The sequence below is a fragment of the Triplophysa rosa genome, linkage group LG17 (assembly GCF_024868665.1).
Source record: "Triplophysa rosa linkage group LG17, Trosa_1v2, whole genome shotgun sequence".
Taxonomy (NCBI): domain Eukaryota; kingdom Metazoa; phylum Chordata; class Actinopteri; order Cypriniformes; family Nemacheilidae; genus Triplophysa; species Triplophysa rosa.
Window position 1 is genome coordinate 12171225 of NC_079906.1, and position 19119 is coordinate 12190343.

The 19119-nt window shown below is 43.3% G+C and overlaps 1 protein-coding gene across 3 annotated transcripts in view; it reads right to left on the minus strand.

The window, feature by feature from the left end:
- ccser1 (coiled-coil serine-rich protein 1) overlaps positions 1–19119 on the minus strand; it is an 89773-nt gene that overhangs the window by 66036 nt on the left and 4618 nt on the right. For all 3 annotated transcript variants that reach the window (XM_057356715.1, XM_057356716.1, XM_057356718.1), the window contains exons 3-5: positions 15885–16066; positions 10843–10933; positions 9465–9579 (exon numbers count right to left, since the gene is read on the minus strand). In XM_057356715.1, coding sequence (XP_057212698.1) covers positions 9465–9579; positions 10843–10933; positions 15885–16066 — 388 coding nt within the window. The remainder of the gene's footprint in view (positions 1–9464; positions 9580–10842; positions 10934–15884; positions 16067–19119) is intronic.

Here is a 19119-nt window from a genome sequence, read left to right on the forward strand (position 1 = left end):
GTGTTGTGGCCAGAAGGACACAATGTCTCGTTCCCTCCATCAGGGAACTGAGGTTACATCCGTAACCAAGACATTCCCTTTCTGTCGGTCTCTCGACGTTGTGTTGAGCCGACAGATGGGGTTCCTATGGAAAACGGCACAACACTGTACCCTGTCACAATCTCTAGCGAAGCGACAGTGACTGGCCTGGGCGTGTCAGCCGTGAGCGCTACTGCAAAATTGTAACCTACCAGTGGATAGGAAGGGGGTCCCAGAGCTTTTCTTGAAAGGTGGGAAGGCCCCTGCCTTCGGCCTCACAGGCGGCAGCCTTGTTTCTCTAACAGCGAGAAGCCACCCGGTACCGTAATGCCACTGGGTAAGCGCTACTTCCTCAAATGGGGGATGCGCTACAGAGACCACTACCACCACCGCAGGGAGGAGTTTAGTGGAGATACCAACATGGTCTCACCGTTAGGGGAGAACTCATGGGAGGAAAGTGCGGACTGAAGGAGTTAACCGCAAAGTGGAGGTCCACCTAGGGAATGTCATGAGTTACCAAGGTGGGAACCAATCATGAGGATACATCAGACGGAACCGCCCTGCTTTGGGGTTACAATGTCCGGTAGCACTAGGTCCGGTCAGAGCTATGTTGTGGATAACTCGGTTGTACCCGGCCTAAGGGGCAGGGCTGCTCTGCCCAGCCCGCCCACAGGAGGTGCTTGCTTAGTGATGGATGGAGTGCCTGTTTTTCACCCAGTGGGGGAAGAAGGGAGTCTAGTTTAGTACGCCAACCCCCCTAGAAGAAAGGGGGGGAAGGTACTGTGATAGGCATACACCCTACCGGCCGCCGGTCTTGCCTGATGCCTGCAAGACTCAAGCTGATACCGGTTTTACGTGGAGGCTGTAGGACCTCGCGAAGGTGATGGGTGTAGCCCAACCCGCAGCTCTGCAGATGTCTGCCAGAGAGGCACCTCGAGCCAGTGCCCACGAGGAGGCTATACTCCGTGTGGAGAGAGCTCTCAACCAGTGGGCGCGGGCGAACTTCGGACAGGTACGCCGTAGTGACGGCGTCCATGATCAAGTGCGCCAATCTCTTTTTGAGACAGCCCTCCCTGCTGATCTCCAAAACAGACAAAGAGCTGCTCAGAGCTCCTGTGGCTCTGCATGCGGTCCAAGCAGAGGCGGAATGCGCGTACTGGACACAACACGGAGAGGGTTGGGTCTTCCTCCCTGGTGGGGAGCACCTGTAAGTTCACCACCTGGTGTCTGGGGGGAGTGGTGGGAACTTTGAGCACGTAGACGGGCCAGAGTTCTAGGCAATCTGTGGACACGGAGAATGCTTGTAGGTCCACTACCCTCTTGAGCGACATCTGGAGAGCCGTCTTCATCGTGAGGAGAGAAAGAGCGGCATCTCCGAGGGGCTCCAGGACCGCATCAAGGTCGCAAGAGGGTACGGAGCGCGGGTGAGGCGGTAGCCTTCCCGCGCCCCTTAGGAACCAAATGATCAGGTTGTGCTGTCCTAGATACTTACCAGCAACTGAGTCGTGATGAGCGGCAATAGCGGCTACATACACTTTCTGTGTGGAAGGGGAGAGATTACTCTCGAGTCTCTGGAAGGACAGCACGTTCCCGATCGAGCAACTCCGCGGGTCTTCTCTTCGAGAAGAGCACCAGGATGAGAAGAGGCACCACTTACAGGCGTATACCCGCCTAGTGGCCAGGGCCCTAGCCTGAGTGATGGTCTTAACCGCCGCAGGGGGTAGGCCACTCAGGATCTCCTCGTCCCGTCCAAGGGCCAGACATGGAGGTTCCAGAGGTCTAACCTGGGATGCCATAATGTGCCCTTCCCCTGGGAAAGCAGGTCCTTCGTCAGGGGAATCGGCCAGGGGGGAGCTGTCGTCAAGAGCATTAGCTCCGAGAACCAAGTCCGGTTGGGCCAGTATGGCGCAACTAGTACACTTGATGCTCCTCTTCCCTGACCTTGCACAGGGTCTGTGCAATGAGGCTCACTGGGGGGAAGGCGTACTTCCACTTGTCCCACAGCCAGCTGTGCGCTAGAGCATCCGTGCTGAGGGGGGCCTCGGACGGGAGTACCCTAGCGGGCAATGGGTGGTGTCCAGGGAGGCGAACAGGTCTACCTGAGCCCGCCCGAACTGTACCCAATGAGCTGGACTGTGCGGGGGTTTTGTCGCTACTCTCCGCGAGGCGTCAACTGACGAGAGAGCGCATCGGCTGTCTGGTTAAGGTCGCCTGGGATATGTGTGGCTCGCAGGGATCTGCTCACCTGCGGACTCCACAGGAGGAGGCATCGGGCGAGTCGTGTTAGCTGCCGTGAGCGAACGCCACCCTGACGTTGATATAAGCTATGGCAGTAGTGCTGTCCGACCAGACCAGCACGTGCTTGTCCTGCACGAGAGGTTGTAGCACCTTTAGTGCAAGTAGCGCATCCAACAACTCTAGGCAGTTGATATGCCTGCGCAGGAGGGGGCCCGTCCATCGCCCTGACACTGCGTGCCCGTTGCACACGGCACCCCAACCCTGCAGGGAGGCGTCTGTCGTCACCACGACGCACCTCGTGACCTGCCCGAGAGGGACCCCCGTCCGTAGAAAGGTTGAAGACCAAGGGGTTAGGGTGCATCGGCAGAGAGGCGTAATCACCATCCGCCTGCTGCCGGTGTGCCACACTCTCCAGGGAACTCGACTCTGTAGCCAGTGTTGGAGCGGTCTCATGTGCATCAACCCGAGGGGTATCACCACTGCAGAGGATGCCATGTACCCAGGAGCCTCTGAATTTGTTTCAGGGGGACCGCTGACTGCTTGAAATATTCCAGGCAGTTCAACACTGACTGAGCGCATTCTGTAGTCAGTCGCGCTGTAATGGAGACAGAGTTGAGTTCCATACCAAGAAAGAGGATGCTCTGCACAGGGGAGAGCTTGCTCTTTTCCCGGTTGACCTGTGGTCCCAATCGATCTAGGTGCCGAAGCACTAGGTCCCTGTGTGTACATAACAGATCTCGCGAGTGTGTCAAATGAGCCAGTCGTCGAGATAGTTTAGTACCGGCACACCTCTCTCCCTGAGGGGAGTGAGGGCGGCTTCCACGATCTTCGTGAAGACTCGTGGGGACAGGGACAGACCGAAAGGGAGGACTCTGTACTAATATGCCCGACCCTCGAAAGCGAACCATTGGAACGGGAGATGACGAGGGAGAATTGAGACATGAAAGTAAGCGTCCTTCAGGTCGATTGCCATGAACCAATCTTGAAATCTGATAGATGCCAGGTCTGCGCTTCTGCGTGAGCATCCTGAACGGCAGCTTGAGTAGGTGCCTGTTCAGGGTACGCAGATATAGCAACCCCCTTTTTGGGGACAATGAAGTACGGGCTGTAAAACCCGTTGAACATCTCGGCTAGAGGGACGAGCACGATCGCTTCCTCTCCAGAGGGGTGGCGACCTCGGCCCGAAGCACGGGAGCATCCTTGCCTCTGATTGAGGTTGAGAGGATGCCCCAAAACTTGGGCGGGCGTCTGGGGAGTTGGACCGTGTAGCCGAGACAGACCGTGTCCCGTAGTCACCGTGACGGTTTGGGAAGCTCTTGTCAGGCTCCCAGGGACCGAGACAGGGAGGCTAGGGGTACGTTCTGCTTCATCGACCTCCCGGGGGGTGGTTCGATGGCTGGCAGTGCGGATCATTCGCCGTGGGGGGGCCCCACAGAGAGGAGATCGGCTCTGCTGTTTTACCTGCCTGGCGGTGATGTAGCACAAGGCACCATCGATTGAGAGTGCTTAGGCTGATGATTATCCTCTACATTGGGTCAGTGTTAATTTCGTTAACGAAAACTATGACGAAAAGTATTCGTTAACGACATGTTTTCACTGACGAAAACGAGACGATAACTAAATAAAAATGAATGCATTATAACGAAAACTGTAATAAAAATATACTGACATTTTCGTCAACTAATAAAAACGAGACGAAAGTATTCTTGTCCCACCTGGCGGACATCAGTTTGCGCGCATGTGCTGCTTATCTCATATAAACGGCAGAGAGAAGTCTCTGGGAGAAAGGGAAGCACACACATGTATTCTGTGTCTCCACGCGGGTTACAAAGCGTCTTATTTTCTTCACGATCGCCAGTAAAACGCCGCAAACTTGAAGCGCGACTGCAGGCGAGTCACCCCGAAACACATTACAAAGGAGCTCAAAGGTTTTTATATGCCTATGTTAACTTAACACGAGCTGCTGCATAACGTGAAATACAACATAGAGTCCGCCAAAAGAAACCAGCGCTGTCCTCTACTGATTATAGAAGTGATGAAGTGAGTCAAACTGTACATTCCAACCAAATATGTAACATGTTTGCATGACTAAAGAAATGTAATACAATTTATATAATATGTCTTTTTGAAAGCTATTTCTCATTCATTGCTGTCTCAAGCAAAGACAGTGCAGCTCTTTCTTCAAAGAGGCATTCCATGAGCCAATAGCCTTTGAGTGTGAGCCCTGTCAGAGCGTTTCATTGGTTGAATGAACTGAATGAACACGCCCTACTTAACGAGTCAATTGAGTCAAATGGAATTGAACGAACTGGAACATGTCGTTCATGGTCTAATACTCTGTGTTCCAACAGTGCAAATCTAGTTACTGGAATTTTCTGAAAAATAAAGGTAATGACCTGGTTTCATTTCATTCTAAGGTGAAGTAAATTATGTCGAAACAATTGAATCTTTGTATGGAACATTTAATTACACCAAGTAAATGATTTAAACCATTTAGATTTTAGTAGACTAAATATAATGTATATTTATTCGACTAAAATGTTTTTCATATTTCGTCGACTAAAACTAGACTAAAACTAAAATGATGGGGTTGACTAAAATGTGACTAAAACTAAATTGCATTTTCGTCAAAAGACTATGACTAAAACTAAATCAAAATTTGCTGTCAAAATTAACACTGCATTGAGCTCTCGACAATCAACTTGACTTGCACGAAACCCAACACCATCGTGTAGAGGGTGAGAGCGGCTATGATAATACCCAGATGATGATGTAGCACAACGCACCGTCGATTGAGAGTGCTTAGGCTGCTGTTTATCCTCGACATTGGGTCTCGCCATGACGCAACGTCGAGTTGTCGAACATCATCGTGTAGAGGGTGAGAGCGGCTGTGATAAACACCCAGAGAGAGAGAAAAACTCTTAGAAGTGGGCTGTTGGGACGGGGCAAGAACCGTCCCGGATCGACCAACCAGCGATGGAATGGCTGGGGTCGGGCCCGAAGGTATTCTCGATCTCCCTGGGGTCTTCCCATGAGGGCCGCTTCGGCTTCCGCCGCGGCTGCTGACGGGGTGGTGGTCTCCTCTTCAATGTCTTCTTCCGGGTGGCCGCCTGCATGGGGGGCGCCGAAACCGGAAGGCGTCGAAGAGGACCAGGGCTGCTGGGAGGCAGACTGTGCACGGGATCTCGACGGCCAGAGGGCGGCCGAATCGCGGTGGGGGAGGATATGCTTGATATCCTCTGTCTGCTTCTTTACTGTCGAGAACTGCGGCTCGACAGTATCACCAAACAGCCCCCCCTTGCGAGATGGGTGCGTCGAGAAAGCGGACTTTCTCAACATTACTCATCTGTGCAAGGTTCAGCCAGAGGTGTCTCTCCTGGACCACAAGTGTGGACATCGCCCGACCCAGGGCCCGCGCAGTCACCTTGGTCGCCCGTAGAGCGAGGTCGGTGACGGCGCGGAGTTCCTGCATAAGCGCTGGGTCGGTCTTACCCTCGTGGAGCTCTCTCAACGCCTTGGCCTGATGGACCTGCAGGCTGGCCATAGCATGGAAAGAGGGGACAGCTTGGCCCGCAGCAGAGTAAGCTCCCGACACCTAAGATGCCGAAAAACCTACATGCTTTTTGAACGGGAGTCTAGGTCGAGCCCCTGGGGGACATCGACGTATCCTCTAGCTGCCCCATCATCGAGGGAAGAAAGGGTGATGGAACTAGTTGACGTGCACGCGCCGAAAGGGGGCGTTCCAGGTCGTACTAAGTTCCTCATGCACTTCCGGGAAAACACGGCACTGGGGGCGAGTGCGGCTTGGAGCCGCTCTCAAACCCGAGGTACCATGTATCCAGCCGTGAGCGTTGGGAGAGCCGGCGGCCCGGGAAAGCATGGCTGACATTTCGACGTCCGCTTCTTCCTGGGCTCGATGCCAGTAAGTCGGAGTCCGATGCCAGTAAGTCACCCTCCGATGCTGCAACGGACATCTCATCATCATGCACCGTTTCCTAATACGTGGTTGAGGAACGAGAAGGTGGGACCGTCTCATGGGGAATGGTCAAATGAGCGAGACGAGGTGTGAACGGTCTGCGAGCCGGTGGCTGACGGATTAGTGCTCACAGTAATCCTCATATCACCCTCGCTGCGGACGGCAGGGCCGTAGCCACTGCTGTCACGGAACGGGAAGCAGACGAGGTGGTGGCTGAGTCCCGTGGGAACACAGCCACCCGTGACGCAACGTCTGAATCGTCAACAGCCCGCAGTGCAGGCAGGACGTATCCACAAGGGCTGCCCCAGCGTACTGGAAGCAGACCTCGTGTCCGTCCCCCTCCTCGATGAGTGTGTGCACCCACGAGAACAGCGGGACATGCCACGCTGGAGAAATTTGCTCTTTTAGTGAAAAAACTTGAACACTTCTGGAACTGCCGAGACGCCCAGGGGAAGTCGCCGCAGGAAGGGACAGTCCGCTGCACCACGTCGTAGAACCGGCAGTCTGTGTTGCTAAGTAGTAGCGAAGGTCTGCAATTCATGAGCGAAGGCTCCGAAGAACAAAAGGTGAATGAATGAGGCACACCGTCTCCCGTTTATACCCGGCTATCCGGGGGCGGAGTCCGGCATGCAAATTTCATTCGCCAATTTCATTGGCCTTTTCTAAGTAGTCGGAAGCGATTGGTTCTCAAGGACGAACCCCATCTGTCGGCTGGACACAACGTCGAGAGAACGACAGAAAGGGAACTATATTGCCTATTGTTAGTTCATGCTATTAAATGCATTTTAACAAATAAAGCATTACCAAATATTCCTTTAAAATATTATTAAACTAATTAACAGTGTAGAAATCACATTAACATGGTTAATTTTACAAAGAAAACAGATAAGAAGAGGAAAGAAAACCATGCGACTTGTGAAAACATGATGATGAGACAGACGGAGTCCTGGGGTCCAGAAAATAAATTCAGAAACAGATAAAACATAAACCAAACTAAAACTGACTCCTAAGGCTACTCAGTTAGAAATCTCATTCAAAACTATGTCAAAGATATCAAGACAAGGTCATTCAATCACTACCTGCTGACAAGGCGAAAATACGTGTTCTGAAAGCAGCGCTGCTTTTATGAGGCCTTCGCTAGCTCAAAGATACGATAAAATGTCATATCCCAATATGGGTTTGAAAATGTAATTCTCATAACCTTTTAACAAGGTAATACTGCTCTATGTTGGTGCTTTACTATGGCTTTAAAACATTAAACAAACTGTCTGTGAAGAAAAACAGGAACATTAAATCATGTTTTACACGTAGTTAACATGTAGCAGAGTTTTAGCATACCAAATGAAACGTTCTGGAAGACTATTTTGGGGTATGCTCTAAAAACTGTACAAATAATTATAAGGTCAGAAAATGTATTCAATTTTCTAGGCTAATTTCCATGGTAATATAATTTGCTCAGCGTCCACATGGGATTCAGCTGGTTTGAAATGACTCCGCTGTCATTATGCAAAGGATGAATCTGCCAATCAGAGCCGAGTTTTGGTCTGAGACGAGAACATTATCAAATCATACAAACTGCCTGCGCAGTCAACACTTATGTTGATGTATTAGAGAAAGTCTGATCGTTCAGAAAACAGAAAGCATTGAAGCAAACAGGACAGCTACCCGCTGAGAGCAAAAACGAAGATAATCTCATGTCAACACCATCATGGATATTTTTAAGCGAGCCGGTTTGTTCAGAGGGGAAAACTTTTCTTGCGTTCGGGAACTCATTTCATGGAAACGCTTCAAATCTGGTCTTTCCACAAATGTATTCTGTTGTGGTCGTAACAGTCCGACAATCCTGATAAATTAAAATCTGGATACTAAGCACACAAGCATTGTAAGCACATGTTAATGCCAAGTATAAACAGGGCCAACATATACCTAACAAAACTATTTATTTTCTCCATATTCACCTGGAAATCTTTTGCAGACATACGTTTGAGATGTGTCCACATATCTTATTTCATTATTGAAATATTTGTTTTCACTCCAGTCGTATTTTATCTAATAGCTAGTGAAATCAAAAATAACTTCCACATTTTTTTTTGCTGCATTTGAATTTGAAATAAAGTAGGACACCTTTCTATATGTTTAAAAATAAAAAAAAACGTGATTTGTTTTCTTCTTCTATAAAAGTTTTATTTTGAGTGCATGAAGAAAAATCTGACCAAACCGCAGCTTGCCTCTCGGCTTGCCTCTCGCTATACAGCGTTTGGCTTCATGAGTTCTCATGCAACTTAAAAAATTTGCTGTGTGAGAAAGAGGATAGATTTTTGCAAAAACATTTCTAAAACAAAACCTAAATAAAGGCATACATATAATCTCATTCACTCACATGCCAATGGTTATCCTTCAACGAGCCAAATGCTGGCACGCATGCCTACAGTTCCTAACCCGATATAACATCTTACATAAATTCAAGCAAATTATCATGAATCTATTGTAATATAATTATCCGTACTGGCAGACTTATAAGGAAGCAAGGTTCATGAGCTTGTTATGCTTGTTATAACTTATTGTGAAGAAAGGAAAGGCATTTGGTGTGTATGGTTACCCAACAGTTATAGCTACTTCTGACAAAAATGACAAAAACGTATAACTTAAAAAATAACTTAAAATTACTACACTGAAGAAGTGCAAACAATTTTAAACGAAGAGTTGACTTAACTAAAATGTGTATTTAATCAAGTTTCTACAATGCTGTTCTGACTCCTTTTTACTGTAATTGAATAACCATATCAAGATTTCTTTTTATTTATAGTTTTGGAAAATTTGAAATTGTAAACAAAACGCTAATGTTTTGCCATAAACATACAGAATATATATATATGTGTGTATAGCTGTTGTGGCATTGCATTATAGAAGTATATTTTTCAATTACTGCAAATTAAAAACTTGATAGAGCTATTTGTTTGGTATAAATATTTTTTTCAAATATTAAAATAAGCCACTAAAAATATTTCTTGTGGCTGGTCTGGAAAAATCCTTCTCATTGATCCCTGCATTCTCTTAATTTCCTGTTAAGCAACAGGGATTTTATTATTAGACGACTCTCTTATCTGCATCTAAGTAAACGTTATTACTGTGTCATTGATGTGGGCATGTTTGCTCCCTGTCAAACACTCATGTTGTAGTGTATCTGTGAAATTGAGTGGTTCAAAGAGAAGCTTGGCAGTGGCACAAATACCTGTGGGGGGGCTCCCTGGGCTCCGTTCCTGGGGTCCGCTCCATGGGGGCCTCCAGTGGTGAGGGCAGCAGGTTCAGACACGATGCGAGGGATTGACTGGAGTCCTCCCGCGAGGCTGTGAGAGTAAACAAACCACAGGTGACCACATTCACCTCAACAATACAAGATCTGCATGTCAAACTACAATTTCCTCTTTTGCTTTGAAACAAGAATTCAACGCTTGCACAGGAATAACTGTGTTGTTAATGATGTGATGAAATGTTTCAGATAGATATGAAACTAAACTCATGTACAACTATAAACCACAGCACATGAAAGTCACAAGAGTTTGTATTTAAATGTAAACCATGGAAATAAAAATCTAGCTATCCTCTCATGTGTCTTTAGGGTCCTAGAGGGCAGTGCTTCTCAACTGGCAGGTCACAAATTAAAAATAGGTCACTTGTCTGTTCGGATATAATCACAGAGTGCGGTGAAAAACAAAAATGCAAAATGCAAATAATAAATTATAACTAATCGTAATTGTGTGCATGGTTATAGAGGCAAAATAAATAGGCTTATCAGCTTTTAAATAGGAGAAAACAAATATCCATCTGTTGTTGTTGACATCAAAGGCTGGGCGTCCAAACAGTTTCACAAAATTCTGGAACAAAGTTTTCATACCTGGACATGCCCTCATTATCAAACCTTGAACAAAACTACACAGGTCAAAGTGCGGTTCGTGCTAATAATATTAAATATACTTAAAATTTGAATGGTTAATTATAAAGATATTTTCTTCAACTACCGTACGCTTAACTATTTTAATGTCCAACATGAGAACCTTCCCCATGAAGCACAACCGGTTAAAAACTTGCTCCAGTTCAGGTTAAAATCATGAAATAAGTTTATTCACAGGCGCTACATTATTTACTTCCCATGCAATGAAACTGCTTGAGCAAACATCAGCAATGACATCCGCAGTGTTTATCTGTCTAGAGGCGTCGCCTTTGGTGCACATTAACACGCTGTGCCGTATGAGCTGATGTAACTCTTCTTGAAAGAGCCGAACATTTCAAAAATTAAGATGACTACAAGCTAAATCTGCCCGATCGCACAAGTGCATAACTTCGTGTTGTAATATTTTACAAGGTATTAAAATCTAAAAGGTTGCCTCAGTCCTCTCGAGCTAGAAAGAGCGAAAGTAGGCCTAGTCCTTTTTTAATCTACGGCGGAAATCATTGCTTCAAGCCATTCAGCCATTACAAGAATGTGTAATTACTACAACAAGATATTCAGAGGCTTAATGGCATGAATATGAATGAGAGACAAATGTCAGAATGCATGTTTGAGAGCGTGAGGTAAAAGGAAAAGTCGGCGCTCGTCTGGAAGAACATACCACGGTGAGGTCGCTGGTCATCGGAAAGGTCGAGATCCAGCATCAGGTCATCCTCATCCAGTTCGGAAGAGCCAAGATTATTTAAAACATCCTGAAAGAGGAAAAATCATGCGGAAGTCAAAACAGATCGTGAAAGTCTGTCATTATCTTACCCCTATCGTGTTTTAGTGAAGAGAGAAATTCAAATGGATTTGTCAAGACAACAGACTTCATTTTTTGATAAAATAACCATTTGAATTGTTCTTAAGACTAGATATTTTATTAATGTCTCTCATTTAGATTTAATTTGAAAGCCTTTATTTCGCCATATAATGACTAAATTACTTTCTTAAATTAAACCCAAACCTTCAGCTGCGCATCTCAGCTTCTTTGTTAAACCAAGACTACAAAAGAGGATTTCATTTGATTCAAAGACGGCGTCTCCACAGTAATCTTTATTCGCATCCAACTAAACAGTGCTTAAAATCTCACAGAAGCACAAAATCTGTATATCGCTGTATATCACAGGGGCTCGTGAGAGATTTTTCAAGTGTCACACTGCCATCTAGTGTCCGTTATAAACAGCTTCTGAGATTTAAAGCCCATAAATAAAAACAATAAAAACGAGTTGGCGTATCCACATACACAAGACTCAGCAAAATCTTAATATGCGATTCAGAGGATAATCTTATTTAAAAGTGCATGTAAAAGACAAAAAGGAAAAAGAGCAGCTATTATGTTCTATTAAAGTGGAGAAGCGCAGCTCTGTGGCCTATTAAGCAGGACGCAGCAGAGGACCGGCTAGTGTATCACAAGAGAAAAGTCCCTTGACTTTGCTGGAAATTAAAGGGTCGCTGGGCACCTAATTAAGACTCCCAGGATGTGAAACGGTGTGGCCTTTTCCTTTGTGAATTATTACAATGCCAAATGACAAAATGAACATAATGCATCACTACCATAATGATCTTATTAAGACTGTAATATAGATGAAGTGTACGGCCTTTATTCATAGACCTGTTCAGACTCCTTATTTAGATAAATTAAAGAAGAACGGTGTCATGTAATGATTCATAAATGTCCTTGTAAACATAAATATGTGAATGTAGGTTGTGTTTGCGCATAATCAAGTTAATGGGCTCGATCAATCTGGTCATACACGGATCGTGACAGCAGGACCCCAGAGGACAAAACCTGCCGGGGACTGATAAAAACGGAGATGATGAGGTGATGGTCTTTTTCTCTCAAACGTTTATTTCCGAGGAATGAAGAAGGTGACATTTGGTGTGACTCACTCATCTCCTGACGTTCAGATTGATTTTCCCGATCTTTTCATGTCGGTGCTGGAAGAAAACACGCTTCGCTCATTAATGCAATATCCTGCAGCCCTTGTCAAAAAGGTCAAAACAGCTCAAATAAATGTAAACAACTCTTCCTCTCTTGGTATTTCAGAAATCGCTTTAAAACATACGCTTCCAAGAAATAAACACACAGAAAAACTTGATTTCAGGAGGATTGCACACACTTTGCACAAAAAAAATGGTGCTATATAGCACTAAAAGTGGTTCTTAGCTCGTAATCATAGTGGAACCACTTTTAGTGCTATATAGCACCATATCTTGGTGATTCAGAGGTTCTATGGTGTGACCGAGGTGCTATATAGCACTGTATGGTTCTTCAGCGGTTCTATATAGCACATCAGTCATCCCAAAGAACCGCTGGAGAACCCCTGAAGCACCAAAATATGGTTCTATTTAGCACTAAAAGTGGTTCCCCTATGCAAAGAACCACTTTTAGTGCTATATAGCATCATTTTTTTTAGAGTGCATTATCAGATTATGTTCGTCCATCCGTCCTCTCATTCTTATTCCTGTGTTTTGATTCATAAGTACCATGGCTTATTATGTTAGCAGCTCACAGCTTACTGATGCAAGATCCAGAAAAGGATTACGGTAGCAACTATGTTAAGCAAAAATCTTGGTACAATTCTCACAAAGTCTTTGAACACGTAATCCATGCTGCATTAGATACAATAGCTATTAAACCTGGTGTGTTCTGCAAACAAATGATACTTACTTCTCAAAAATAACACTTCTGAGCAATTTCTAGTAACTAACTAGTCATAACGGCTAAATACTGCCTTCACAGTCTATACACACAGGTAGAAAAGCATCAAGGCATGTCTGAACCGAATGTACGCGACACATCCTCTCTACTTAGGTTACTTCATCCAGCAGCATACAGTAGATGCATACTTCACTGCCTCATGGCCCATAATCCTGTGTGTGCGGTGCGTTAGTTCATAGAATATATAAAATGGCATCTGAAGAAGCAAATGAAAGGAACTTCATTATAAGAAAATGCATTATTATTTATAATGTAATTTAATTTTGACAATGAAATAAGCATTGTGGTCAATGAATATTTGCATGGTTACTGCTAAAGCTTGTTCCATTGGTTTTACATCATTTGAGGTCCTGTTTTGGTACCTTGCAGGCCTGTGCCAAACAGGTATCTTTTAAAGGGACCTTTACAAAAACACTCTCCAAAGTCACACAGTGTGGGAAGCTGCCTCAGCCAAGGTCTTTTTCATTGGATGTACTGTAAAGTCACTTCTCAAGTTCACACAAGTGTACTTCATCACATTAACTTTGGACACGTCCCACTAACCAGAATGTATTGGAAAACTTTGTCTTAATATTAAACAACACATCTACTGATTTTTGAAATTTAAAAACTTAAACTTCCTACCCAGAAAGTGTGCCATGAACCTGTACTATAAATGCCACTTAGTTTAATATTTTGTTATCTAATGCAATAGATGTTTCATTGTGGACTAAAGTTTGCAAATACTTTTTAAGGGCCGCTGTATAACAAGCCCGATACTATTTACAGTAGACGCAACCAAACGAAACATCCAATTACATGTTTACATTCCAGTCATGCACAACAGTATGGAACCGGTTTAACAAACCATGTGTTTGCATCAGTTGTACAGCTGGTCCGTACAGATTTCGAGCTTCTAAATGAAGCTGCACACACAATGTCAATTATACAATATATTAACATTAATTCCTCATTGCAACGATCTTATTTCAGGTCTAAACACTAAGACACATTGAACCTAATTCAATATGAAAGCACTGGGGTTTGTAAGAATGTTCAGTTAACCAGAGTCGGCTTCTGCCTAACGTTTTATTCATCAGCAAGACAAAGCCTCCTGTTCAAACAATAGAAAGGTTGATTGCATCCTAAAAACAATAACGCTGTATCAAACAAGTAACATATTTATGCAAATTAACCCATAAAAGCCAAATGGCGACATTTACATGGTTTACAAGAGTGTTGGCTTACGATTACAGAAATGGGAAACTATTGCTGTTCCTCTAACAAAGATGTTTGAGGAATACAGAGACCACTAAATGGCATGCTTCCCTTTGAGGGCAGTAAACATGACTACAAGTTCTCGCTTTGACAATAGAACACTTCCCTTTTCTCGCCTGCCTTCGTGTTTACAGTACACAAATCAAACTACAGTGGAAAAATGTATACCTTTATAAAAAGTCATTTGTTTGAGGTCAACGTATCGACAAGATCTTTGAAAACAGAAAATCCAAACTATGAAACTGTCTTATGTTATTTTACGTCACCTGTCGTAATTTACAGACGCAGATATGAGGTCACAGAGATACCAACCATCTGTGAAACCTCACATCCAGGTTTGAAAATGATTCTATCGTTGCCCCGCCTCTGAACTTTGACTGTAGTCGACCGCAAAACATTTGATCTGCCTACACAATGTATTTGATGAAGTATGAGTGGATTTTCCTTCGAATCCGTTTCATCCTGCAATTAAAATGTGGGCTCGCATGTTTCATCCATATCGGGCACGGCATCAAAAAACACCAGGAACCGGATCCTCACAGAGCTACAACGGGCCAAGTGTCACCCAAAACATGCTGCAGCGTAGGTTTCTTATGATTTCCTACTTCTGTTGACAAACCTTCCATCAGACACGCTGCCCTCAGGAAACAGCTCTTTCCGAGAACAAAAGCCAAACAGAATAATGTGAACACAAAACTTAGGTCAGCCTACAGCCACGCTTACTGTAAACTTCACTCACAAATGCTGGACGCCACAGAATTTGATGATGATTGAGCAGTGGCTCCTTTGCGAGCATAAAAGAACAATAACGCAGGATGTGGAGGTTTCCTTCTCTGTGGTGGAAAACAGGAGCAATTAGTTTGGCCCCAAGCTGTGCAGGTGCAAGCAATATCATCATTTAGAAACAAAGGAACTGCTACAGAACTTTGCAGGAACTTGGCAAAATAAGCATTTGTTTTACGAGTTATACACACGTATACATAGTATGATTCAAACGGATCACTTGACTAATATGTTTATCATGATCTTGAAAGGAATGTGTCTGAATTTTTCAAATTAGTTCTGACTTGAAACAAATGATGAAGAAAAGCTTATATAGGAAACCTTTCCAAAATGCTTACAGCGCATCACAGGGTGAGATCAAGAAGCTGAAAAAAATGACATTTTGGCAAATGATGGATACTTTGAAGAAGCTACAATGTATTGCTTTTGATTTATTTGTTTCTTTTGTGAAAACAATTCTAAAGGATAAATACTTTTTAGACCTGTAAACCTTTTGCAGAAGGACAATAATCTATTGATACTAGCACTGGTGACCTGCTGGGTAAAAAGGTGTTGGAGGATTTGTCTGTTTAATTAAGGGCTGTGATTATATCTCCGGGTGGGAATTTAATTCCTTAGAGTCAACACTAGAAGGTTTACAAATCAGCTGAAAACATGACTGATTTACTAAAATGTGATCTTAAGAAGAATCTAATCTAAAATGTATGTGGAATTAAATTTTGATCAAAGTTTGTGTCATTTCAATATCAACACTGATTTACTCTGAATACATACTGATGACTGCAAGACATCACACTTATTTTAACCAGATCCACCTCATACAAACTACTGATGGGGCATTGACTGAGCTGAATTGAAATAATATTACTGTGTTTTTTAAAGCAATGGACCCGCCTTACCAGGCTACCCAGTTTGGAAGATGAGGAGCTGGTTCTCTGTTTGGATAATGTGTTGGGCTCCATACAGGGGTCCCTGAGGCTAAGATGAAGTCTGGGACCTCCGGCCCCCTCAGAGGCCGACCGCAGACGTCTCTCCATACGCATCACCTCATGATAGGGGCTCACGCTGCAGCACATGGACACTGTGAAGGACACAACAGAGGGATCATCAGTAAGCATCTCTTGTGCAGGTCTGGTACAGTATAGCCACTAAAATTTTACTTGCAAAAAATATGTTTTTAATTTGCAGCATTTGCCAGAAATTATATCACTTGTATAATGCCATGACAGCCAGAAAACTACAATATTCAATGCCAAAGCCACTCTCACAATTCAGACAAACTCTATGTTAGCCATGTACAGTAGTTAAAGGGGTCATATGGCACGAATACGTGTTTTTTTGTGTCTTTGACGTGTTATAAGTTGCCCATGCATGTATTAGACACGTAAAATTGCAAAATGAAAGTGTGGGAACAAAAGATGCATTCTATCTAAAAGCGAATGCTCACCCAGACCTGCCTGAAACGCCTCGTGTAACCACACCCCCACAAATCTACATCAGTTCGTGGTATGATTTGACTAAGATCGCCCAAATGTATACGCAAGTAAGGTGGGCGTACCTGTCAGTACAATTGCTTTGGAACCGGATGTTCCAAATATGGTAAGAGCCGTTACATTTCCATCACACGCTTGCAGTATTCGACCAATCACTATGCACTGGTTAACTGGCCAATCATAGCACACCTCGCTTTTCAGAGCAATGAGCTTTGTAAAAAATCTGCGCGTTTCAGAGAGGCGGGGCAAACGGGAGATACAAACATGCACGGTATGTGGAAAATACAACGTTTTTGAACCTTAAATCGTGTAGACACATTGCATTGCATCTAAAACAAACGATAATATTCGTTTTAGCAGTGTCATACAACCCTTTAATGTTACTATCAAATTTAAAAAGGCAGAATGTGCCACTATTTTAACATCACAGAAAAAACTTACTATAAATAAAAACACTGTTATTTAATAAAGAAATGTACATTATATAGCTAACATCCTGAGCACATCCTGACAACGTGACGCGACACGACAAACGGCTTGTTTTAAATGGGATCCAGTGTGGACAAAATGTAAAATTATAATGAGTTCTTATGCGTTCTATTGTCTTTTGTCGTGTCGCGTCCGGTGTAGAAACGGCGTAAGCCCTAGTTTCAAATAAAGCCTCTGTAAATATGTAAGAAAAAAATTACCTACATTTTTTTATGACATTTATAACTATTTGAAGATGCAAGTAGAGTATAAAGAGTTAATAAATATAGCGCCATTATGAATACTTTCAAACTGAAAAAGATGAACTGTGGATATAGAGGTTTATGGAAAACAATATTCAAATACAGTGGGTAAAAAATTAAACATGGAAGCTACCATGTTGCCAGGCCTAACTTACTGTATGAATAGAAACAGATTTAATGGTCTTTCAATGAGGCTCTGTCAAAATCTGATAAATATGAATGCATGTGGAATACACACTACACACAAGGAGAGAAGCTTCAAGCCAAGGGCACAACCTAAAAATTACCCACTGCATGAGATTTGCATGAAACACATACGGCTTCAGAAGCCCTGCTGACACTGCTTAACATAACAGCATAAACTAAACTGATCTTCCATGAGACCCCCCAAACCTACGGTCACCAATTCTGTCATATGCAAAATAATACCAGTCACTTGGAATATACTCACAATACAACAATATGCAAAACAAACACTGGGAAAGTTTCAGGCACATCTAAATTAAAACAAAAGGGGTTCTGAATAATCCCGCTTTGTTAATTCATAATAATCTGCTGCCAAGATCAATAACAAAAAAACACCAGATCTGACAAGCGAAATAAAGTAAGATGAATACCCTGATACCAACAGTATAACATCTTAACTAAAAGAAGAGCTTAATCATTTATATAAATATTTATGATCCCCACAAGCCTATAATTGTAAATGAACACCCAGAGAGTATAGAATTCACTCGCCCCTGCAATTTGATCCGTGAGAGAGAGTAAAATAGTAGAAGAGCCAATATCAGGTCACACTGGAGGATATTCAATATAGAAGAACATGGTTTGTTTCCCATAAACCTCTGAGCCACAGGCATTCTGGGGTGAAAGCTCTTGTGATGTAACAGTATAATTTACAAAATGGAAAAAACAGGCTATAACAAAATGCAGTCGAACCACTATACAAGCACTCCCTGCATTCAAATTCACATGCTATCCATCCTAAATAGTATTCAAGTTAGTATGTACCAAATCATAGTATGTTGAAATGACTGTTTTTAAAGTATCTGGGTGGTCTGCTTTTTATGGTGGAAATTCGAAGAGTAGATCAATAAACAGCTGATATTACTCGCAACTCAAAGTGTTTAGTGATGCTCCACTGCTTTAATAAATTAGATTAAGTGATGCGTCTCTGATTAATAAATGTAAGTATACCGTAAACATTGCATAGGAAATAATGAATGAATAAATACTTAAAATAGCGAGAGTTGTATTTTGATGTGTGCGACTGTTAATGTCATCAAGGCAACAACGACCACTTCAGTTTTGTGTCAGTATGTCATAGTTTTGCTATGGACTAAAATGTAAATACTTTGCCGAATTGTATGTACTGTTTATGGTATGGAATAGTACTGTATAAGTAGGCGAATTGGGATGCAGCAACTGTTTCCATAGCAGAGACTGTTTCTCTCCATCTGACTCCTCGTTTCACATTCCTTACTTCACAAACAGAACCAACATAAAATACCTTATTTTGATTTTTTTTAGACATCACAGAACTTTATGGTTAAACGTTTTTGTGAAAGTGTCAATGACGTATAATGACCATTCATCATGTAGTGTGACCAATAACTGTGTAAAAGGTACAGTTCACCCAAAAATGTAAATTCTGTCATGAATTACTCACTCTTTAGTTGTTCCAAACCTGTATACATTTCTTTGTTTGTTTGAACACAGAGAAAGATATTTGGACGAATACTTGCAACCAAACAGTTCTTGGACCCTATTGACTACCATAGTAGGAAAAAAATACAATGGTTATGGTAGTCAAAAGTGTCCCAGAGCTGTTTGCTTTCCTACATTCTTCAAAATATCTTCTTTTGTGTTAAACAGAACAAAAAAATATAAAGTAATTTTCCTACTATGGT